A 26,815-nucleotide genomic window follows, 5' to 3' on the forward strand; every position below is an offset into this window, starting at 1 on the left:
GACATTTGATGTGTGACTCAAACATGAGGAAGTGTGCTCAGGTTTAATGGCGGCACGGCGGGCGGCGCTTCATCACTTTTTACGGCGGCAAGGACGCAGTCGGCATCCTGATGGCGACTCATCTCTGAAATACCGGCTGTCCTCGTATGACCCTTGACCCCAGCTACCGCCATCGACAAATAAAGTACGTTCCTTACAAGTAGCATTATCACTGGAGGAGGAGGAATAGCCAAACATGCTTCACTACACACCGGAGGAGGATACAATAGCTCACCGCCGTCACAATGTAAACAAATGCCATGGGTGGATCTACACCTGACATCTACTGTAATGATACCAAGTACAGAAGTGTATCTTGTCCATACTACTAGGATTACGTCGATATTTTTTAGTATCACATCTTCTTTTGTTTTTTTGAGAATGTATATGATGTTTATAAAGTCAGGTGATATGTCCCTGGACACATGAGGACTTTGAATATGAACAATGTATGATCCTGGAACTACTTGGTATCACATCCATACCTAAATGTGTGGTATCGTCCAAAACTAATGTCAAGTATCAAAGTCCCATTTAAATCAATGGGACATTTTTCAAAGTTCCACAACTTCCACATTTTTCATCTGATTCAAACTGTTCCAACTTCAAAATATTCAGCCTGTGCAGGAATTGTGTGCTTTAATTCTACAATTAGAATAACATTTCCCGGATTTCCCATAATTCCTTTTTTTTTTTTTTTTTGCATTTTCCCCATTCAAAATGAATTGGTCATTTTTCAAACAGTTTTCAACCCATTCCACCCTTAACACATTCCACTCATCCTGGACATTCAAACTACACATTTCCAGGAATTCCCGGTTTTTGGCAACCTATTTCCAGCCTTAAGTTCAGCTATTCCTTTCACATTTTTCAACGTTCCACCGTCAAATATTCAGGACAAAAACCACATTGGTTAAGGAACGAGAAAAATTCCCGGTTTTCCCCAAATTCCAGGAATTTCTCAATTAAAAACTGTTACTAATGCAACATTTCTTGACCGATTTAAACAATTCCAACACCAGACATTTCAACTCATTCAGACCATTCAAGTTTTTCACCATTTTCCCAAAAATTCCAGAATTTCCCGAAATTCCCTAATACCATTTACTACTTCAACATTTCTTGCCCGATTTAAACAATTCCAACACCAACCAATTCAGCTCATTCAAATCCTGCTTTTCCTTAAAATTCCCAAATTTCCAGGAAGTTCCCATTGAAATGAATGGGACATTTTTCCAAGTTGCACAATTGCCACATTTTCAAGTTATTCAAAGCATTCCAACATCAACACATTCCACTCATCCTGGACATTCAAACTATCATTTTTTCACATTCAAAAAATTTCCAGGAATTCCCAGAAATCCTGTTTTTTCAAAGACTCTTTTTTCACCCTTTTTTCTGTCGATTACTCCTTCCACATTTTTCAACCCACTTCAAGTGTTCCACCGTCAAAACATTCCTCTTAATCAGGACAAAAAAACGAAAGTTGTTTTTTGAACTGGAAAAATTCCCGGTTTTCCCGAAATTCCAGGAATTCCGTTATACCATTTCTCAATTCAACATGTTACTACTTCAATATTTCTCCACCGATTTGAAAAATTGCAACACCAACCATTTCAACTCATTCAGAACATTCAAGTTGTTTAGCATTTTCAGAAAAAATTCCCCGCTTTTCCCGAAATTCACAATTTTAAAAAAAAATTCCCATTTAAATCAATGGGACATTTTTCAAAGTTCCACAACTTCCACATTTTTCATCTGATTCAAACTGTTCCAACTTCAAAATATTCAGCCTGTGCAGGAATTGTGTGCTTTAATCCTACAATTATAATAACATTTCCCGGATTTCCCATAATTCCTTTTTTTTTTTTTTTTGCATTTTCTCCATTCAAAATGAATAGGTCATTTTTCAAACTTCCACAGTTTTCAACCCATTCCACCCTTAACACATTCCACTCATCCTGGACATTCAAACTACACATTTCCAGGAATTCCCGTTTTTTGGTAACCTATTTCCAGCCTTAAGTTCGACTACTCCTTTCACATTTTTCAACGTTCCACCGTCAAAACACTCCTCATATTCAGGACAAAAACCACGTTGGTTAAGGAACGAGAAAAATTCCCGGTTTTCCCCAAATTCCAGGAATTTCTCAATTAAAAACTGTTACTAATGCAACATTTCTTGACCGATTCAAACAATTCCAACACCAGACATTTCAACTCATTCAGACCATTCAAGTTTTTTACCATTTTCCAAAAAATTCCAGATTTTCCTGAAATTCCCTAATACCATTTACTACTTCAACATTTCTTGCCCGATTTAAACAATTCCAACACCAACCAATTCAGCTCATTCAAATCCTGCTTTTCCTTAAAATTCCCAAATTTCCAGGAAGTTCCCATTGAAATTAATGGGACATTTTTCCAAGTTGCACAATTGCCACATTTTTCAAGCAATTCAAAGCATTCCAACATCAACACATTCCACTCATCCTGGACATTCAAGCTATCATTTTTTCACATTCAAAAAATTTCCAGGAATTCCCAGAAATCCCTTTTTTTCAAAAACTCTTTTTTCACCCTTTTTTCTGTCGATTACTCCTTCCACATTTTTCAACCCACTTCAAGTGTTCCACCGTCAAAACATTCCTCTTAATCAGGACAAAAAAACGAAAGTTGTTTTTTGAACTGGAAAAATTCCCGGTTTTCCCGAAATTCCAGGAATTCCGTAATACCATTTCTCAATTCAACATGTTACTACTTCAATATTTCTCCACAGATTTGAAAAATTGCAACACCAACCATTTCAACTCATTCAGAACATTCAAGTTGTTTAGCATTTTCAGAAAAAATTCCCCGCTTTTCCCGAAATTCCCAATTTAAAAAAAAAAATTCCCATTTAAATCAATGGGACATTTTTCAAAGTTCCACAACTTCCACATTTTTCATCTGATTCAAACTGTTCCAACTTCAAAATATTCAGCCTGTGCAGGAATTGTGTGCTTTAATTCTACAATTATAATAACATTTCCCGGATTTCCCATAATTCCTTTTTTTTTTTTTTGTGCATTTTCCCCATTCAAAATCATTTTTCAAACTTCCACCATTCCCACAGTTTTCAACCCATTCCACCCTTAACACATTCCACTCATCCTGGACATTCAAACTACACATTTCCAGGAATTCCCGTTTTTTGGTAACCTATTTCCAGCCTTAAGTTCGACTACTCCTTTCACATTTTTCAACGTTCCACCGTCAAAACACTCCTCATATTCAGGACAAAAACCACGTTGGTTAAGCAACGAGAAAAATTCCCGGTTTTCCCCAAATTCCAGGAATTTCTCAATTAAAAACTGTTACTAATGCAACATTTCTTGACCGATTTAAACAATTCCAACACCAGACATTTCAACTCATTCAGACCATTCAAGTTTTTTTACCATTTTCCAAAAAATTCCTGATTTTCCCGAAATTCCCTTATACCATTTACTACTTCAACATTTCTTGCCCGATTTAAACAATTCCAACACCAACTAATTCAGCTCATTCAAATCCTGCTTTTCCTTAAAATTCCCAAATTTCCAGGAAGTTCCCATTGAAATTAATGGGACATTTTCCCAAGTTGCACAATTGCCACATTTTCAAGCTATTCAAAGCATTCCAACATCAACACATTCCACTCATCCTGGACATTCAAACTATCATTTTTTCACATTCAAAAAATTTCCAGGAATTCCCAGAAATCCCGTTTTTTCAAAAACTCTTTTTTCACCCTTTTTTCTGTCGATTACTCCTTCCACATTTTTCAACCCACTTCAAGTGTTCCACCGTCAAAACATTCCTCTTAATCAGGACAAAAAACGAAAGTTGTTTTTTGAACTGGAAAAATTCCCAGTTTTCCCAAAATTCCAGGAATTCCGTAATACCATTTCTCAATTCAACATGTTACTACTTCAATATTTCTCCACCGATTTGAAAAATTGCAACACCAACCATTTCAACTCATTCAGAACATTCAAGTTGTTTAGCATTTTCAGAAAAAATTCCCCGCTTTTCCCGAAATTCCCAATTTAAAAAAAAATTCCCATTTAAATCGATGGGACATTTTTCAAAGTTCCACAACTTCCACATTTTTCATCTGATTCAAACTGTTCCAACTTCAAAATATTCAGCCTGTGCAGGAATTGTGTGCTTTCATTCTACAATTATAATAAAATTTCCCGGATTTCCCATAATTCCTTTTTTTTTTTTTGCATTTTCCCCATTCAAAATGAATTGGTCAATTTTCAAACTTCCACAATTCCCACAGTTTTCAACCCATTCCACCCTTAACACTCATTCAAACTACACATTTCCAGGAATTCCCATTTTTTGTTAACCCATTTCCAGCCTTAAGTTCGACTACTCCTTTCACATTTTTCAACGTTCCACCGTCAAAACACTCCTCATATTCAGGACAAAAACCACGTTGGTTAAGGAACGAGAAAAATTCCCGGTTTTCCCCAAATTCCAGGAATTTCTCAATTAAAAACTGTTACTAATGCAACATTTCTTGACCGATTTAAACAATTCCAACACCAGACATTTCAACTCATTCAGATTATTCAAGTTTTTTACCATTTTCCAAAAAATTCCAGATTTTCCCGAAATTCCCTAATACCATTTACTACTTCAACATTTCTTGCCCGATTTAAACAATTCCAACACCAACCAATTCAGCTCATTCAAATCCTGCTTTTCCTTAAAATTCCCAAATTTCCAGGAAGTTCCCATTGAAATGAACGGGACATTTTTCCAAGTTGCACAATTGCCACATTTTTCAAGCAATTCAAAGCATTCCAACATCAACACATTCCACTCATCCTGGACATTCAAACTATCATTTTTTCACATTCAAAAAATTTCCAGGAATTCCCAGAAATCCCGTTTTTTCAAAAACTCTTTTTTCACCCTTTTTTCTGTCGATTACTCCTTACACATTTTTCAACCCACTTCAAGTGTTCCACCGTCAAAACATTCCTCTTAATCAGGACAAAAAAACGAAAGTTGTTTTTTGAACTGGAAAAATTCCCGGTTTTCCCGAAATTCCGTAATACCATTTCTCAATTCAACATGTTACTACTTCAATATTTCTCCACAGATTTGAAAAATTGCAACACCAACCATTTCAACTCATTCAGAACATTCAAGTTGTTTAGCATTTTCGGAAAAAATTCCCCGCTTTTCCCGAAATTCCCAATTTTAAAAAAAATTCCCATTTAAATCAATGGGACGTTTTTCAAAGTTCCACAACTTCCACATTTTTCATCTGATTCAAACTGTTCCAACTTCAAAATATTCAGCCTGTGCAGGAATTGTGTGCTTTAATTCTACAATTATAATAACATTTCCCGGATTTCCCATAATTCCTTCTTTTTTTTTTTTTTTTTTTTTGCATTTTCCCCATTCAAAATGAATTGGTCATTTTTCAAACTTCGACAATTCCCACAGTTTTCAACCCATTCCACCCTTAACACATTCCACTCATCCTGGACATTTAAACTACACATTTCCAGGAATTCTAGTTTTTTGGTAACCTATTTCCAGCCTTAAGTTCAGCTACTCCTTTCACATTTTTCAACGTTCCACCGTCAAAACACTCCTCATATTCAGGACAAAAACCATGTTGGTTAAGGAACGAGAAAAATTCCCGGTTTTCCCCAAATTCCAGGAATTTCTCAATTAAAAACTGTTACCAATGCAACATTTCTTGACCGATTTAAACAATTCCAACACCAGACATTTCAACTCATTCAGACCATTCAAGTTTTTTACCATTTTCCCAAAAATTCCAGATTTTCCCGAAATTCCCTAATACCATTTACTACTTCAACATTTCTTGCCCGATTTAAACAATTCCAACACCAACCAATTCAGCTCATTCAAATCCTGCTTTTCCTTAAAATTCCCAAATTTCCAGGAAGTTCCCATTGAAATTAATGGGGCATGTTTCCAAGTTGCACAATTGCCACATTTTTCAAGCAATTCAAAGCATTCCAACATCAACACATTCCACTCATCCTGGACATTCAAACTATCATTTTTTCACATTCAAAAAATTTCCAGGAATTCCCAGAAATCTTGTTTTTTCAAAAACTCTTTTTTCACCCTTTTTTCTGTCGATTACTCCTTCCACATTTTTCAACCCACTTCAAGTGTTCCACCGTCAAAACATTCCTCTTAATCAGGACATAAAACGAAAGTTGTCTTTTGAACTGGAAAAATTCCCGGTTTTCCCAAAATTCCAGGAATTCCGTAATACCATTTCTCAATTCAACATGTTACTACTTCAATATTTCTCCACCGATTTGAAAAATTGCAACACCAACCATTTCAACTCATTCAGAACATTCAAGTTGTTTAGCATTTTCAGAAAAAATTCCCCGCTTTTCCCGAAATTCCCAATTAAAAAAAAAATTCCCATTTAAATCAATGGGACATTTTTCAAAGTTCCACAACTTCCACATTTTTCATCTGATTCAAACTGTTCCAACTTCAAAATATTCAGCCTGTGCAGGAATTGTGTGCTTTAATTCTACAATTATAATAACATTTCCCGGATTTCCCATAATTCCTTTTTTTTTGCATTTTCTCCATACAAAATGAATTGGTCATTTTTCAAACTTCCACCATTCCCACAGTTTTCAACTCATTCCACCCTTAACACATTCCACTCATCCTGGACATTCAAACTACACATTTCCAGGAATTCCCGTTTTTTGGTAACCTATTTCCAGCCTTAAGTTCGACTACTCCTTTCACATTTTTCAACGTTCCACCGTCAAAACACTCCTCTTATTCAGGACAAAAACCGCGTTGGTTAAGAAACGAGAAAAATTCCCGGTTTTCCCCAAATTCCAGGAATTTCTCAATTAAAAACTGTTACTAATGCAACATTTCTTGACCGATTTAAACAATTCCAACACCAGACATTTCAACTCATTCAGACCATTCAAGTTTTTTTTACCATTTTCTAAAAAATTCCAGATTTTCCTGAAATTCCCTAATACCATTTACTACTTCAACATTTCTTGCCCGATTTAAACAATTCCAACACCAACCAATTCAGCTCATTCAAATCCTGCTTTTCCTTAAAATTCCCAAATTTCCAGGAAGTTCCCATTGAAATGAACGGGACATTTTCCCAAGTTGCACAATTGCCACATTTTTCAAGCTATTCAAAGCATTCCAACATCAACACATTCCACTCATCCTGGACATTCAAACTATCATTTTTTCACATTCAAAACATTTCCAGGAATTCCCAGAAATCCCGTTTTTTCAAAGACTCTTTTTTCACCCTTTTTTCTGTCGATTACTCCTTCCACATTTTTCAACCCACTTCAAGTGTTCCACCGTCAAAACATTCCTCTTAATCAGGACAAAAAACGAAAGTTGTTTTTTGAACTGGAAAAATTCCCGGTTTTCCCGAAATTCCGTAATACCATTTCTCAATTCAACATGTTACTACTTCAATATTTCTCCACCGATTAGAAAAATTGCAACACCAACCATTTCAACTCATTCAGAACATTCAAGTTGTTTAGCATTTTCAGAAAAAATTCCCCGCTTTTCCCGAAATTCACAATTTTTAAAAAAAATTCCCATTTAAATCAATGGGTCATTTTTCAAAGTTCCACAACTTCCACATTTTTCATCTGATTCAAACTGTTCCAACTTCAAAATATTCAGCCTGTGCAGGAATTGTGTGCTTTAATTCTACAATTATAATAACATTTCCCGGATTTCCCATAATTCCTTTATTTTTTTTTGCATTTTCCCCATTCAAAATGAATTGGTCATTTTTCAAACTTCCACAGTTTTCAACCCATTCCACCCTTAACACATTCCACTCATCCTGGACATTCAAAGTACACATTTCCAGGAATTCCCATTTTTTGGTAACCTATTTCCAGCCTTAAGTTCGACTACTCCTTTCACATTTTTCAACGTTCCACCGTCAAAACACTCCTCATATTCAGGACAAAAACCGCGTTGGTTAAGCAACGAGAAAAATTCCCGGTTTTCCCCAAATTCCAGGAATTTCTCAATTAAAAACTGTTACTAATGCCACATTTCTTGACCGATTTAAACAATTCCAACACCAGACATTTCAACTCATTCAGACCATTCAAGTTTTTTACCATTTTCCAAAAAATTCCAGATTTTCCCGAAATTCCCTAATACCATTTACTACTTCAACATTTCTTGCCCGATTTAAACAATTCCAACACCAACCAATTCAGCTCATTCAAATCCTGCTTTTCCTTAAAATTCCCAAATTTCCAGGAAGTTCCCATTGAAATTAATGGGACATTTTTCCAAGTTGCACAATTGCCACATTTGTCAAGCAATTCAAAGCATTCCAACATCAACACATTCCACTCATCCTGGACATTCAAGCTATCATTTTTTCACATTCAAAAAATTTCCAGGAATTCCCAGAAATCCCGTTTTTTCAAAAACTATTTTTTCACCCTTTTTTCTGTCGATTACTCCTTCCACATTTTACAACCCACTTCAAGTGTTCCACCGTCAAAACATTCCTCTTAATCAGGACAAAAAAACAAAAGTTGTTTTTTGAACTGGAAAAATTCCCGGTTTTCCCGAAATTCCAGGAATTCCGTAATACCATTTCTCAATTCAACATGTTACTACTTCAATATTTCTCCACCGATTTGAAAAATTGCAACACCAACCATTTCAACTCATTCAGAACATTCAAGTTGTTTAGCATTTTCAGAAAAAATTCCCCGCTTTTCCCGAAATTCACAATTTAAAAAAAAAATTCCCATTTAAATCAATGGGACATTTTTCAAAGTTCCACAACTTCCACATTTTTCATCTGATTCAAACTGTTCCAACTTCAAAATATTCAGCCTGTGCAGGAATTGTGTGCTTTAATTCTACAATTATAATAAAATTTCCCGGATTTCCCATAATTCCTTTTTTTTTTTTTTTTTTTGCATTTTCTCCATCCAAAATGAATTGGTCATTTTTCAAACGTCCACAATTCCCACAGTTTTCAACCCATTCCACCCTTAACACATTCCACTCATCCTGGACATTCAAACTACACATTTCCAGGAATTCCCGTTTTTTGGTAACCTATTTCCAGCCTTAAGTTCGACTACTCCTTTCACATGTTTCAACGTTCCACCGTCAAAACACTCCTCATATTCAGGACAAAAACCACGTTGGTTAAGGAACGAGAAAAATTCCCGGTTTTCCCCAAATTCCAGGAATTTCTCAATTAAAAACTGTTACTAATGCAACATTTCTTGACCGATTTAAACAATTCCAACACCAGACATTTCAACTCATTCAGACTATTCAAGTTGTTTACCATTTTCCAAAAAATTCCCGATTTTCCCGAAATTCCCTTATACCATTTACTACTTCAACATTTCTTGCCCGATTTAAACAATTCCAACACCAACTAATTCAGCTCATTCAAATCCTGCTTTTCCTTAAAATTCCCAAATTTCCAGGAAGTTCCCATTGAAATGAACGGGACATTTTCCCAAGTTGCACAATTGCCACATTTTTCAAGTTATTCAAAGCATTCCAACATCAACACATTCCACTCATCCTGGACATTCAAACTATCATTTTTTCACATTCAAAAAATTTCCAGGAATTCCCAGAAATCCCGTTTTTTCAAAGACTCTTTTTTCACCCTTTTTTCTGTCGATTACTCCTTCCACATTTTTCAACGTTCCACCGTCAAAACATTCCTCTTAATCAGGACAAAAAACGAAAGTTGTTTTTTGAACTGGAAAAATTCCCGGTTTTCCCGAAATTCCAGTAATTCCGTAATACCATTTCTCCATTCAACATGTTACTACTTCAATATTTCTCCACCAATTTGAAAAATTGCAACACCAACCATTTCAACTCATTCAGAACATTCAAGTTGTTTAGCATTTTCAGAAAAAATTCCCCGCTTTTCCCGAAATTCCCAATTTAAAAAAAAAAAATTCCCATTTAAATCGATGGGACATTTTTCAAAGTTACACAACTTCCACATTTTTCATCTGATTCAAACTGTTCCAACTTCAAAATATTCAGCCTGTGCAGGAATTGTGTGCTTTAATTCTACAATTATAATAACATTTCCCGGATTTCCCATAATTCCTTTTTTTTTTTTTTTTTGCATTTTCCCCATTCAAAATGAATAGGTCATTTTTCAAACTTCCACAGTTTTCAACCCATTCCACCCTTAACACATTCCACTCATCCTGGACATTCAAACTACACATTTCCAGGAATTCCCGTTTTTTGGTAACCTATTTCCAGCCTTAAGTTCGACTACTCCTTTCACATTTTTCAACGTTCCACCGTCAAAACACTCCTCATATTCAGGACAAAAACCACGTTGGTTAAGGAACGAGAAAAATTCCCGGTTTTCCCCAAATTCCAGGAATTTCTCAATTAAAAACTGTTACTAATGCAACATTTCTTGGCCGATTTAAACAATTCCAACACCAGACATTTCAACTCATTCAGACCATTCAAGTTTTTTTACCATTTTCCAAAAAATTCCCGATTTTCCCGAAATTCCCTTATACCATTTACTACTTCAACATTTCTTGCCCGAATTAAACAATTCCAACACCAACCAATTCAGCTCATTCAGGACATTCAAATCCTGCTTTTCCCCAAAATTCCCAAATTTCCAGGAAGTTCCCATTGAAATGAACGGGACATTTTCCCAAGTTGCACAATTGCCACATTTTTCAAGTTATTCAAAGCATTCCAACATCAACACATTCCACTCATCCTGGACATTCAAACTATCATTTTTTCACATTCAAAAAATTTCCAGGAATTCCCAGAAATCCCGTTTTTTCAAAGACTCTTTTTTCACCCTTTTTTCTGTCGATTACTCCTTCCACATTTTTCAACGTTCCACCGTCAAAACATTCCTCTTAATCAGGACAAAAAACGAAAGTTGTTTTTTGAACTGGAAAAATTCCCGGTTTTCCCGAAATTCCAGTAATTCCGTAATACCATTTCTCCATTCAACATGTTACTACTTCAATATTTCTCCACCAATTTGAAAAATTGCAACACCAACCATTTCAACTCATTCAGAACATTCAAGTTGTTTAGCATTTTCAGAAAAAATTCCCCGCTTTTCCCGAAATTCCCAATTTAAAAAAAAAAAATTCCCATTTAAATCGATGGGACATTTTTCAAAGTTACACAACTTCCACATTTTTCATCTGATTCAAACTGTTCCAACTTCAAAATATTCAGCCTGTGCAGGAATTGTGTGCTTTAATTCTACAATTATAATAACATTTCCCGGATTTCCCATAATTCCTTTTTTTTTTTTTTTTGCATTTTCCCCATTCAAAATGAATTGGTCATTTTTCAAACTTCCACCATTCCCACAGTTTTCAACCCATTCCACCCTTAACACATTCCACTCATCCTGGACAATCAAACTACACAATTCCAGGAATTCCCGTTTTTTGGTAACCTATTTCCAGCCTTAAGTTCGACTACTCCTTTCACATTTTTCAACGTTCCACCGTCAAAACACTCATATTCAGGACAAAAACCACGTTGGTTAAGGAACGAGAAAAATTCCCGGTTTTCCCCAAATTCCAGGAATTTCTCAATTAAAAACTGTTACTAATGCAACATTTCTTGACCGATTTAAACAATTCCAACACCAAACATTTCAACTCATTCAGATTATTCAAGTTTTTTACCATTTTCCAAAAAATTCCCGATTTTCCCGAAATTCCCTTATACCATTTACTACTTCAACATTTCTTGCCCGATTTAAACAATTCCAACACCAACCAATTCAGCTCATTCAGGACATTCAAATCCTGCTTTTCCCCAAAATTCCCAAATTTCCAGGAAGTTCCCATTGAAATGAATGGGACATTTTCCCAAGTTGCACAATTGCCACATTTTTCAAGCTATTCAAAGCATTCCAACATAAACACATTCCACTCATCCTGGACATTCAAACTAACACTTTCCCAAGTTCCACACCTAATTCCCGTTTTCCTGGAAATTCAAACTCTTCTACATTCAAACCATTCTTACATTCATACTACATTCTGTCAACATTTCACTTCAACTTCAGCACCTCTGCCTCAGGAACAATCCTGGTTTCCTTCTTCTACTTAGTACTCCCTTTCAACTGAGCAGGACCATGTTTGGACCATGGTGTTAGAACGTGCTGGAACATGTCCCGCCCGTGTTCCTGCTGCTGTTCCCAACACGTCGGCCATGGTCTCCAGGCAGGTGTGTGCTGTCTCGCTCCTTCTGTCCGAATTACACTGGCCTTCAGGGGAGGGAACCTCCTTGTTCTCCCTGGGAACCGCCGTGTTGCGCAACACTTTGTGGAGGGTTGGACTATTGTGAACGACTCATCTGACTGATTGAAGGTGTGACCAAAGACTCCATCTGACTGATTGAAGGTGTCACCAAAGACTCCATCTGACTGATTAAAGGTGTGACCAAAGACTCCATCTGACTGATTAAAGGTGTGACCAAAGACTCCATCTGACTGATTGAAGGTGTGACCAAAGACTGCATCTGACTGATTGAAGGTGTGACCAAAGACTGCATCTGACTGATTGAAGGTGTGACCAAAGACTCCATCTGACTGATTGAAGGTGTGACCAAAGACTCCATCTGACTGATTGAAGGTGTGACCAAAGACTCCATCTGACTGATTAAAGGTGTGACCAAAGACTCCATCTGACTGATTGAAGGTGTGACCAAAGACTGCATCTGACTGATTGAAGGTGTGACCAAAGACTGCATCTGACTGATTGAAGGTGTGACCAAAGACTGCATCTGACTGATTGAAGGTGTGACCAAAGACTGCATCTGACTGATTGAAGGTGTGACCAAAGACTGCATCTGACTGATTGAAGGTGTGACCAAAGACTGCATCTGACTGATTGAAGGTGTGACCAAAGACTCCATCTGACTGATTGAAGGTGTGACCAAAGACTCCATCTGACTGATTAAAGGTGTGACCAAAGACTCCATCTGACTGATTGAAGGTGTGACCAAAGACTCCATCTGACTGATTAAAGGTGTGACCAAAGACTGCATCTGACTGATTGAAGGTGTGACCAAAGACTCCATCTGACTGATTGAAGGTGTGACCAAAGACTCCATCTGACTGATTGAAGGTGTGACCAAAGACTCCATCTGACTGATTGAAGGTGTGACCAAAGACTCCATCTGACTGATTGAAGGTGTGACCAAAGACTCCATCTGACTGATTAAAGGTGTGACCAAAGACTCCATCTGACTGATTCCTGGGCTGATGATTCCATTCAGGTTGTAATCTTCATTCAAAGTGATTCTGGCGGTGTATTATTTGGATGATTAATGACTTGTTCACGGAGATGGCCTTAAACCTTTTTTTAAAATGGATTATTTTCAAAAGAAGATAAAGAAAAATCGAGTTAAAAAATCCTGGCTAAAATGCTCCTAAGTCAGCCGCTTTTAGCGAAAAAAATCAATAGTGTTCTTGCTGTGAGCTGAAGCCCTTCAGTGTGGTGAAGAAAAGTGATCAGCACTAAAGAGGAACACCAAGAGGAACTAGGTTTAAAACCAAGAGGAACTAGGTTTAAAACCAAGAGGAACCAGGTTTAAAACCAAGAGGAACCAGGTTTAAAACCAAGAGGAACCGGGTTTAAAACCAAGAGGAACCAGGTTTAAAACCAAAAGGAACTAGGTTTAAAACCAAGAGGAATCGGGTTTAAAACCAAGAGGAACCAGGTTTAAAACCAAGAGGAACCGGGTTTAAAACCAAGAGGAACCAGGTTTAAAACCAAGAGGAACCAGGTTTTAAAACCAAGAGGAACCATATTCAAAACCAAGAGGAACCACATTTAAAACCAAGAGGAACCAGGTTTAAAACCAAGAAGAACTACATTCAAAACCAAGAGGAACCACATTTAAAACCAAGAGAAACCATATTTAAAACCAAGAGGAACCAGATTCAAAACCAAGAGGAACCAGGTTTAAAACCAAGAGGAACCAGGTTTAAAACCAAAAGGAACCACATTTAAAACGAAGAGGAACCACATTTAAAACCAAGAGGAACCAGGTTTAAAACAAAGAGGAACCAGGTTTAAAACCAAGATGAACAAGTTTAAAACCAAGAGGAACCAGGTTTAAAACCAAGAGGAACCGGGTTTAAAACCAAGAGGAACCAGGTTTAAAACCAAGAGGAACTAGGTTTAAAACCAAGAGGAACCAGGTTTAAAACCAAGAGGAACCAGGTTTAAAACCAAAAGGAACCAGGTTTAAAACCAAGAAAAACCGGGTTTAAAACCAAGAGGAACCAGGTTTAAAACCAAGAGGAACCAGGTTTAAAACCAAGAGGAACCAGGTTTAAAACCAAGAGGAACTAGGTTTAAAACCAAGAGGAACTGGGTTTAAAACCAAGAGGAACCAGGGTTTAAAACCAAGAGGAACCAGGTTTTAAAACCAAGAGGAACCATATTTAAAACCAAGAGGAACCACATTTAAAACCAAGAAGAACTACATTTAAAACCAAGAGGAACCACATTTAAAACCAAGAGAAACCATATTTGAAACCAAGAGGAACCAGATTCAAAACCAAGAGGAACCAGATTCAAAACCAAGAGGAACCAGGTTTAAAACCAAGAGGAACCGGGTTTAAAACCAAGAGGAACCTGGTTTAAAACCAAGAGGAACCATATTTAAAACCAAGAGGAACCAGATTCAAAACCAAGAGGAACCAGATTCAAAACCAAGAGGAACCAGGTTTAAAACCAAGAGGAACCAGGTTTAAAACCAAAAGGAACCACATTTAAAACTAAGAGGAACCACATTTAAAACCAAGAAGAACCACATTTAAAACCAAGAGGAACCAGGTTTAAAACAAAGAGGAACCAGGTATAAAACCAAGAGGAACAAGTTTAAAACCAAGAGGAACCATATTTAAAATCAAGAGGAACCACATTTAAAACTAAGAGGAAACACATTTAAAACCAACAGGGATCAGGTTTAAAACCAAGAGGAACCAGGTTTAAAACCAAGAGGAACCAGGCTTAAAACCAAGAGGAACCAGGCTTAAAACCAAGAGGAACCACATTTAAAACCAAGAGGAAACACATTTAAAACCAAGAGGAACCAGGTTTAAAACCAAGAGGAACCGGGTTTAAAACCAAGAGGAACCAGGTTTAAAACCAAGAGGAACTAGGTTTAAAACCAAGAGGAACCAGGTTTAAAACCAAGAGGAACCAGGTTTAAAACCAAAAGGAACCAGGTTTAAAACCAAGAAAAACCGGGTTTAAAACCAAGAGGAACCAGGTTTAAAACCAAGAGGAACCAGGTTTAAAACCAAGAGGAACCAGGTTTAAAACCAAGAGGAACTAGGTTTAAAACCAAGAGGAACTGGGTTTAAAACCAAGAGGAACCAGGGTTTAAAACCAAGAGGAACCAGGTTTTAAAACCAAGAGGAACCATATTTAAAACCAAGAGGAACCACATTTAAAACCAAGAAGAACTACATTTAAAACCAAGAGGAACCACATTTAAAACCAAGAGAAACCATATTTGAAACCAAGAGGAACCAGATTCAAAACCAAGAGGAACCAGATTCAAAACCAAGAGGAACCAGGTTTAAAACCAAGAGGAACCGGGTTTAAAACCAAGAGGAACCTGGTTTAAAACCAAGAGGAACCATATTTAAAACCAAGAGGAACCAGATTCAAAACCAAGAGGAACCAGATTCAAAACCAAGAGGAACCAGGTTTAAAACCAAGAGGAACCAGGTTTAAAACCAAAAGGAACCACATTTAAAACTAAGAGGAACCACATTTAAAACCAAGAAGAACCACATTTAAAACCAAGAGGAACCAGGTTTAAAACAAAGAGGAACCAGGTATAAAACCAAGAGGAACAAGTTTAAAACCAAGAGGAACCATATTTAAAATCAAGAGGAACCACATTTAAAACTAAGAGGAAACACATTTAAAACCAACAGGGATCAGGTTTAAAACCAAGAGGAACCAGGTTTAAAACCAAGAGGAACCAGGCTTAAAACCAAGAGGAACCAGGCTTAAAACCAAGAGGAACCACATTTAAAACCAAGAGGAAACACATTTAAAACCAAGAGGAACCAGGTTAAAAATCAAGAGGAACCTGGTTTAAAACCAAGAGGAACCAGGTTTAAAACCAGGAGGAACCAGGTTTAAAACCAAGAGGAACCAGGTTTAAAACCAGGAGGAACCAGGTTTAAAACCAAGAGGAACCAGGTTTAAAACCAAGAGGGTTCTTGCTCTGGCACAAGTGAAGGGTCAGAAGACAAACAACATGACCTGGGCAGCTCTGTAGTTAGAAGATCAATAGGATTCTTGTCAGGACTTAGTAGAGAATGTTGGATATGAAGACAAACATCTCATTCAGCCATTTTGAATCAGGCCGTTGACAAAAGCAATAGGATTCTTGCTGAATGTTCCTGCATAAATCAACAGTGTTCTTGCTCACCGATAAAACAAAAACCTCCACCAAGTTGTCGAGATGGCGACCGAGCAAAAGCTTTTTGTGGGCGTGGCCTGGCGACAGGAAGTTTACTTTGAAAAGGTGACACACCTTTCTACTTCCTGTTCACATTGGAAGACACCGCCCCTCATGAATAATTCACAAGACAACAAAGGAGACACACCTTTCTACTTCCTGTTCACATTGCAAAACACGCCCCCTCATGAATAATTCATGAGCAAACAAAGGTGACGCACCTATCTACTTCCTCTTCCCATTGGAAGACACGCCCCCTCATGAATAATCCATGAGACAACAAAGGTGACACGCATGTATACTTCCTGTTCACATTACAACACGCCCCCTCATGAATAATTCATGAGAACAATTAAAGGTGACACACCTTTCTACTTCCTGTTCACATTGCAAAACACGCCCCCCTCATGAATAATTAATGAGCAAACAAAGGCGACACACCTTTCTACTTCCTGTTCACATTGGAAGACACGCCCTCTCATGAATAATTCATGAGCAAACAAAGGTGACACACCTTTCTACTTCCTGTTCACATTGGAAGACACGCCCTCTCATGAATGATTCATGAGAAAACAAAGGTGACACGCCTTTTTACTTCCTGTTCACATTGGAAGACACGCCCTCTCATGAATAATTCATGAGCAAACAAAGGTGACACACCTTTCTACTTCCTGTTCACATTGGAAGACACGCCCTCTCATGAATGATTCATGAGAAAACAAAGGTGACACGCCTTTTTACTTCCTGTTCACATTGGAAGACACGCCCCCTCATGAATAATCCATGAGACAACAAAGGTGACACGCATGTATACTTCCTGTTCACATTACAACACGCCCCCTCATGAATAATTCATGAGAACAATTAAAGGTGACACACCTTTCTACTTCCTGTTCACATTGGAAGACAAGCCCTCTCATGAATAATTCATGAGCAAACAAAGGTGACACACCTTTCTACTTCCTGTTCACATTGGAAGACACGCCCCCTCATGAATAATCCATGAGACAACAAAGGTGACACGCATGTATACTTCCTGTTCACATTACAACACGCCCCCTCATGAATAATTCATGAGAACAATTAAAGGTGACACACCTTTCTACTTCCTGTTCACATTGGAAGACAAGCCCTTTCATGAATAATTCATGAGCAAACAAAGGTGACACACCTTTCTACTTCCTGTTCACATTGGAAGACATGCCCCCTCATGAATGATTCATGAGAAAACAAAGGTGACAGACCTTTCTACTTCCTGTTCACATTGTAACACGCCCCCTAATGAATAATTCATGAGAAAACAAAGGTGACACACCTTTCTACTTCCTGTTCACATTGGAAGACACGCCCCCTCATGAATCATTCATGAGACAACAAAGGTGACACGCATGTATACTTCCTGTTCACATTGTAACACGCCCCCTCATGAATAATTCATGAGAAAATTAAAGGTGACACACCTTTCTACTTCCTGTTCACATTGTAAAACACGCCCCCTCATGAATGATTCATGAGAAAACAAAGGTGACAGACCTTTCTACTTCCTGTTCACATTGTAACACTCCCCCTCATGAATAATACATGAGAAAACAAAGGTGACACACCTTTCTACTTACTGTTCACATTGTAAAACACGCCCCCTCATGAATAATTCATGAGCAAACAAAGGTGACACACCTTTTTACTTCCTGTTCATGTTGTAACACGCCCCCTCATGAATAATTCATGAGAAAACAAAGGTGACACGCCTTTTTACTTCCTGTTCATAATGTAACACGCCCCCTCATGAATAATTCATGAGCAAACAAAGGTGAAACATTTTTCTACTTCCTGTTCACATTGGAAGACACGCCCCCTCATGAATAATTCATGAGAAAACAAAGGTGACACGCCTTTTTACTTCCTGTTCACAATGCAACACGCCCCCCTCATGAATAATTCATGAGAAAACAAAGGTGAAACATTTTCCTACTTCCTGTTCACATTGGAAGACACGCCCTTCATGAATAATTCATGAGTAAACAAAGGTGACACACCTTTATACTCCCTGTTCACATTGGAAGACACGCCCCCTCATGAATAATTCATGAGCAAACAAAGGTGACGCACCTTTCTGCTTCCTGTTCACATTGGAAGACACGCCTCCTCATGAATAATTCATGAAAAACATAGGTGACACACCTTATTACTTCCTGTTCACATTGTAACACGCCCCCTCATGAATAATTCATGAGACAACAAAGGTGACGCACCTTTCTACTTCCTGTTCACATTGGAAGACACGCCCCCTCATGAATAATTCATGAGACAACAAAGGTGACACGCATGTATACTTCCTGTTCACGTTGTAACACGCCCCCTCATGAATAATTCATGAGAAAATTAAAGGTGACACAACTTTCTACTTCCTGTTCACATTGCAAAACACGCCCCCTCATGAATAATTCATAAGAAAACAAAGGTGACACACCTTTCTACTTTCTGTTCACATTGTAACACGCCCCCTCATGAATAATTCATGAGCAAACAAAGGTGACGCACCTTTCTACTTCCTGTTCACATTGGAAGATACGCCCCCTCATGAATGATTCATGAGAAAACAAAGGTGACACACCTTTCTACTTCCTGTTCACATTGTAACACGCCCCCTCATGAATAATTCATGAGACAACAAAGGTGACACGCATGTATACTTCCTGTTCACGTTGTAACACGCCCCCTCATGAATAATTCATGAGAAAATTAAAGGTGACACACCTTTCTACTTCCTGTTCACATTGCAAAAGCACGCCCCCTTATGAATAATTCATGAGAAAACAAAGGTGACACACCTTTCTACTTCCTTTTCACATTGGAAGACACACCCCCTCATTAATAATTCATGAGAAAACAAAGGTGACACACCTTTCTACTTCCTGTTCACATTGGAAGACACGCCCCTTCACGAATAATTCACAAGACAAAGGTGACACGCATGTATACTTCCTGTTCACATTGGAAGACACGCCCCCTCACGAATAATTCACAAGACAACAAAGGTGACACGCATGTATACTTCCTGTTCACATTGCAAGACACGCCCCCTCATGAATAATTCATGAGAAAATTAAAGGTGACACACCTTTCTACTTCCTGTTCACATTGGAAGACACGCCCCCTCACGAATAATTCACAAGACAACAAAGGTGACACGCATGTATACTTCCTGTTCACATTGCAAGACACGCCCCATCATGAATAATTCATGAGAAAATTAAAGGTGACACACCTTTCTACTTCCTGTTCACATTGCAAAGCACGCCCCCTTATGAATAATTCAGGAGAAAACAAAGGTGACACACCTTTCTACTTCCTTTTCACATTGGAAGACACGCCCCCTCACGAATAATTCCAAAGACAACAAAGGTGACACGCATGTATACTTCCTGTTCACATTGCAAGACACGCCCCATCATGAATAATTCATGAGAAAATTAAAGGTGACACACCTTTCTACTTCCTGTTCACATTGCAAAGCACGCCCCCTTATGAATAATTCATGAGAAAACAAAGGTGACACACCTTTCTACTTCCTTTTCACATTGGAAGACACACCCCCTCATTAATAATTCATGAGAAAACAAAGGTGACACACCTTTCTACTTCCTGTTCACATTGGAAGACACGCCCCCTCATGAATAATTCATGAGAAAACAAAGGTGACACGCCTTTTTACTTCCTGTTCACATTGCAACACGCCCCCTCATGAATAATTCATGAGAAAACAAAGGTGACACGCCTTTTTACTTCCTGTTCACATTGCAACACGCCCCCTCATGAATAATTCATGACAAAACAGAGGTGAAACATTTTTTTACGTCCTGTTCACATTGGAAGACACGCTCCCTCATGAATAATTCATGAGCAAGCAAAGGTGACACACCTTTCTACTTCCTGTTCACATTGGAAGACACCCCCCCTCATGAATAATTCATGAGACAACAAAGGTGACACGCATGTATACTTCCTGTTCACATTGTAACACGCCCCCTCATGAATAATTCATGAGAAAATTAAAGGTTACACACCTTTCTACTTCCTGTTCACATTGCAACACACGCCCCCTCATGAATAATTCATGAGAAAAGAAAGGTGACACACCTTTCTACTTCCTGTTCACATTGGAAGACACAACCCCTCATGAATAATTCATGAGCAAACAAAGGTGACGCACCTTTCTACTTCCTGTTCACATTGAAAGACACGCCCCCTCATGAATAATTCATGAGCAAATAGGACAAGAAGAAGGAGACCTACCGCATGCAGCGATCCCTCGTAGACGCACGCTCCTACACACACACACACACACACACACACACACACACACACACACACACACACACACACACACACACACACACACACACACACACACACACACACACACACACACACACACACACACACACACACACACACACACACACAGAGAGAGAGAGAGATAGAGATCAGTGCACATGTGGGTCATGTTTTTATGCAGAGGATTATGAACATGAGAGATTTAGATTATAACAAACAGGAAATCATCTTCATCATCATCATCTTAATAATTATCATCATCTTCATCATTATCACACTCAATACGTCATGTAAACACTTAACTAGTTTGACACTCAATACATCATGTAAACACTTAACTAGTTTGACACTCAATACATCATGTAAACACTTAACTAGTTTGACACTCAATACGTCATGTAAACACTTAACTAGTTTGACACTCAATAAGTCATGTACACACTTAACTAGTTTGACACTCAATACGTCATGTAAACACTTAACTAGTTTGACACTCAATACGTCATGTAAACACTTAACTAGTTTGACACTCAATACATCATGTAAACACTTAACTGGTTTGACACTCAATACGTCATGTAAACTCTTAACTAGTTTGACACTCAATACATCATGTAAACACTTAACTGGTTTGACACTCAATACATCATGTAAACACTTAATTGGTTTGACACTTAATACCTCATGTAAACACTTAACTGGTTTGACACTCACTACGTCATGTAAACTCTTAACTAGTTTGACACTCAATACGTCATGTAAACACTTAATTGGTTGGACACTCAACACGTCATGTAAACACTTAACTAGTTTGACACTCAATACATCATGTAAACACTTAACTAGTTTGACACTCAATACATCATGTAAACACTGAAATAGTTTGACACTCAATACATCATGTAAACACTTAACTGGTTTGACACTCAATACATCAGGTAAACACTTAACTAGTTTGACACTCAATACAACATGTAAACTCTTAACTAGTTTGACACTCAATACGTCATGTAAACACTTAACTAGTTTGACACTCAATACGTCATGTAAACACTTAACTAGTTTGACACTCAATACATCATGTAAACACTTAACTGGTTTGACACTCAATACGTCATGTAAAGACTTAACTAGTTTGACACTCTATATGTCATGTACACAATTAACTGGTTTGACACTCAATACAACATGTAAACACTTAACTAGTTTGACACTCAATACGTCATGTAAACACTTAACTAGTTTGACACTCAATACGTCATGTAAACACTTAACTAGTTTGACACTCAATACGTCATGTAAACACTTAACTAGTTTGACACTCAATACGTCATGTAAACACTTAACTAGCTTGACACTCAATACGTCATGTAAACACTTAACTAGTTTGACACTCAATACGTCATGTAAACACTTAACTAGTTTGACACTCAATAAGTCATGTACACACTTAACTAGTTTGATACTCAATACGTCATGTACACACTTAACTGGTTTGACACTCAATATGTCATGTAAACACTTAACTAGTTTGACACTCAATACGTCATGTAAACACTTAACTAGTTTGACACTCAACACATCATGTACACACTTAACTAGTTTGACACTCAATACGTCACGTAAACACTTAACTAGTTTGACACTCAATACGTCGTGTAAACTCTTAACTAGTTTGACACTCAATACGTCATGTAAACACTTAACTAGTTTGACACTCAATACGTCATGTAAACACTTAACTAGTTTGACACTCAATACATCATGTAAACTCTTAACTAGTTTGACACTCAATACGTCATGTAAACACTTAACTGGTTTGACACTCAATACGTCATGTAAACACTTAACTGGTTTGACACTCAATACGTCATGTAAACACTTAACTGGTTTGACACTCAATATGCCATGTAAACAATTAACTAGTTTGACACTCAATACGTCATGTAAACTCTTAACTGGTTTGACACTCAATACATCATGTACACACTTAACTAGTTTGACACTCAATACGTCAGGTAAACACTTAACTGGTTTGACACTCAATACAACATGTAAACACTTAACTAGTTTGACACTCAATACGTCATGTAAACACTTAACTAGTTTGACACTCAATACGTCATGTAAACACTTAACTGGTTTGACACTCAATACGTCATGTAAAGACTTAACTGGTTAGACACTCAATATGCCATGTAAACACTTAACTAGTTTGACACTCAATATGTCATGTACACAATTAACTGGTTTGACACTCAATACGTCATGTAAACACTTAACTAGTTTGACACTCAATACGTCATGTACACACTAACTAGTTTGACACTCAATACGTCATGTAAACACTTAACTAGTTTGACACTCAATACGTCATGTAAACACTTAACTAGTTTGACACTCAATACGTCATGTAAACACTTAACTAGTTTGACACTCAATACGTCATGTAAACTCTTAACTAGTTTGACACTCAATACGTCATGTAAACACTTAACTGGTTTGACACTCACTACGTCATGTAAACACTTAACTAGTTTGACACTCAATACGTCATGTAAACACTTAACTGGTTTGACACTCACTACGTCATGTAAACACTTAACTAGTTTGACACTCAATACGTCATGTAAACACTTAACTAGTTTGACACTCAATACGTCATGTAAACACTTAACTAGTTTGACACTCAACACATCATGTTGTGTTATCAGCACAAAGGGTATTGTGTTTTTGTGTTGTCACAACTACAGTGTGTTGTCAGCACTAATGTGTGTTGTGTTGTCAGCACCAAAGTGTGTTGTTGTGTTGTCACAACTAAAATGTGTTGTTGTGTTGTCAGCAGTGATGTGCGTTGTTGTGTTGTCAGCACCAAAGTGTGTTGTTGTGTTGTCTGCACTTAAGGGTGTTGTGTTGTCAGCACAAAAGTGTGTTGTTGTGCTGTCGACAGTGAAGTGCGTTGTTGTGTTGTCAGCACCAAAGTATGTTGTTGTGTTGTCACAACTACAGTGTGCTATTGTGTTGTCAGCAGTGAAGTGCGTTGTTGTGTTGTCAGCACCAAAGTGTGTTGTGGTTGTCTGCACTTAAGGGTGTTGTTGTGTTGTCAGCAGTGAAGTGTGTTGTTGTGTTGTCAGAACTAAAGTGTGTTGTGTTGTCAGAATGAAAGTGTGTTTTTGGATTGTCAGCACTAAAGTGTGTTGTCAGCAGTGAAGTGTGTTGTGTTGTGTTGTCAGAACTAAAGTGTGTTGCTGTGTTGTCAGAACTAAAGTGTGTTGCTGTGTTGTCAGAATTAAAGTGTGTTGTTGTGTTGTCAGCAGTGAAGCGTGGTGTTGTGTTGTCAGAATTAAAGTATTTTTGTGCTGCCAGAATTAAAGTGTGTTGTTGTGCTGTGAGCAGTGCAGTGTGTTGTGTTGTCAGAACTAAAGTGGGTTGTTGTGTTGTCAGCAGTGCAGTGTGTTGTCAGAACAAAAGTGTGTTAATGTGTTGTCAGAATTAAAGTGTGTTGTTGTGTTGTCAGCAGTGAAGCGTGGTGTTGTGTTGCCAGAACTAAAGTGTGTTGTGTTGTCAGCAGTGCAGTGTGTTGTGTTGCCAGAACTAAAGTGTGTTGTGTTGTCAGCAGTGCAGTGTGTTGTCAGAACAAAAGTGTGTTAATGTGTTGTCAGAATTAAAGTGTGTTGTTGTGTTGTCAGCAGTGAAGCGTGGTGTTGTGTTGCCAGAACTAAAGTGTGTTGTGTTGTCAGCAGTGCAGTGTGTTGTGTTGCCAGAACTAAAGTGTGTTGTGTTGTCAGCAGTGCAGTGTGTTGCCAGAACTAAAGTGTGTTGTTGTCAGCAGTGCAGTGTGTTGTGTTGCCAGAACTAAAGTGTGTTGTGTTGTCAGCAGTGCAGTGTGTTGTGTTGCCAGAACTAAAGTGTGTTGTGTTGTTAGCAGTGCAGTGTGTTGTCAGAACGAAAGTGTGTTAATATGTTGTCAGAACTAGTGTGTGGTTGTGTTGTCAGCAGTGCAGTGTGTTGTTGTGATGCCAGAACTAAAGTGTGTTGTGTTGTCAGAACTAAAGTGTGTTCTTGTGTTGTCAGCAGTGCAGTGTGTTGTGTTGCCAGAACTAAAGTGTGTTGTGTTGTCAGCAGTGCAGTGTGTTGTGTTTCCAGAACTAAAGTGTGTTGTGTTTTCAGCAGTGCAGTGTGTTGTCAGAACTAAAGTGTGTTGTTGTGTTGTCAGCAGTGCAGTGTGTTGTCAGAACTAAAGTGTGTTGTTGTGTTGTCAGCAGTGCAGTGTGTTGTCAGAACAAAAGTGTGTTAATATGTTGTCAGAATTAAAAGTGTGTTGTTTTGTCAGTAGTGCAGTGTGTTGCGTTGTTGTCAGAACGAAAGTGTGTTAATGTGTTGTCAGCAGTGCAGTGTGTTGTTGTGTTGCCAGAACTAAAGTGTGCTGTTGTGTTGTCAGCAGTGCAGTGTGTTGTCAGAACCAAAGTGTGTTGTTCTGTTGTCAGCAGTGCAGTGTGTTGTCAGAACAAAAGTGTGTTAATATGTTGTCAGAATTAAAAGTGTGTTGTTTTGTCAGTAGTGCAGTGTGTTGCTTTGTTGTCAGAACGAAAGTGTGTTAATGTGTTGTCAGAACTAGTGTGTGGTTGTGTTGTCAGCAGTGCAGTGTGTTGTTGTGTTGCCAGAACTAAAGTGTGCTGTTGTGTTGTCAGCAGTGCAGTGTGTTGTCAGAACCAAAGTGTGTTGTTGTGTTGTCAGCAGTGCAGTGTGTTGTCAGAACAAAAGTGTGTTAATGTGTTGTCAGAACTAGTGTGTGGTTGTGTTGTCAGCAGTGCAGTGTGTTGCTTTGTTGCTAGAACTAAAGTGTGTTGTGTTTTCAGCAGTGCAGTGTGTTGTCAGAACTAAGGTGTGTTGTTGTGTTGTCAGCACCAAAGTGTGTTGTGGTTGTCTGCACTTAAGGGTGTTGTTGTGTTGTCAGCAGTGAAGTGTGTTGTTGTGTTGTCAGAACTAAAGTGTGTTGTGTTGTCAGAATGAAAGTGTGTTTTTGGATTGTCAGCACTAAAGTGTGTTGTCAGCAGTGAAGTGTGTTGTGTTGTGTTGTCAGAACTAAAGTGTGTTGCTGTGTTGTCAGAACTAAAGTGTGTTGCTGTGTTGTCAGAATTAAAGTGTGTTGTTGTGTTGTCAGCAGTGAAGCGTGGTGTTGTGTTGTCAGAATTAAAGTATTTTTGTGCTGCCAGAATTAAAGTGTGTTGTTGTGCTGTGAGCAGTGCAGTGTGTTGTGTTGTCAGAACTAAAGTGGGTTGTTGTGTTGTCAGCAGTGCAGTGTGTTGTCAGAACAAAAGTGTGTTAATGTGTTGTCAGAATTAAAGTGTGTTGTTGTGTTGTCAGCAGTGAAGCGTGGTGTTGTGTTGCCAGAACTAAAGTGTGTTGTGTTGTCAGCAGTGCAGTGTGTTGTGTTGCCAGAACTAAAGTGTGTTGTGTTGTCAGCAGTGCAGTGTGTTGTCAGAACAAAAGTGTGTTAATGTGTTGTCAGAATTAAAGTGTGTTGTTGTGTTGTCAGCAGTGAAGCGTGGTGTTGTGTTGCCAGAACTAAAGTGTGTTGTGTTGTCAGCAGTGCAGTGTGTTGTGTTGCCAGAACTAAAGTGTGTTGTGTTGTCAGCAGTGCAGTGTGTTGCCAGAACTAAAGTGTGTTGTTGTCAGCAGTGCAGTGTGTTGTGTTGCCAGAACTAAAGTGTGTTGTGTTGTCAGCAGTGCAGTGTGTTGTGTTGCCAGAACTAAAGTGTGTTGTGTTGTTAGCAGTGCAGTGTGTTGTCAGAACGAAAGTGTGTTAATATGTTGTCAGAACTAGTGTGTGGTTGTGTTGTCAGCAGTGCAGTGTGTT

The 26,815-nt window shown here is 38.1% G+C and overlaps 1 protein-coding gene across 1 annotated transcript in view; it reads right to left on the minus strand.

Annotated features, from left to right (window-relative positions):
* The window catches only part of fras1 (Fraser extracellular matrix complex subunit 1), a 383,712-nt gene that overhangs the window by 351,719 nt on the left and 5,178 nt on the right, over nucleotides 1-26,815 (minus strand). Inside the window, exon 2 of the mRNA XM_072912400.1 lies at nucleotides 20,914-20,945. Within this exon, the coding sequence (XP_072768501.1) occupies nucleotides 20,914-20,945 (32 nt within the window). The remainder of the gene's footprint in view (nucleotides 1-20,913; nucleotides 20,946-26,815) is intronic.

The sequence above is a fragment of the Nerophis lumbriciformis genome, linkage group LG03, assembly GCF_033978685.3.
Source record: "Nerophis lumbriciformis linkage group LG03, RoL_Nlum_v2.1, whole genome shotgun sequence".
In the NCBI taxonomy this organism is placed as follows: domain Eukaryota; kingdom Metazoa; phylum Chordata; class Actinopteri; order Syngnathiformes; family Syngnathidae; genus Nerophis; species Nerophis lumbriciformis.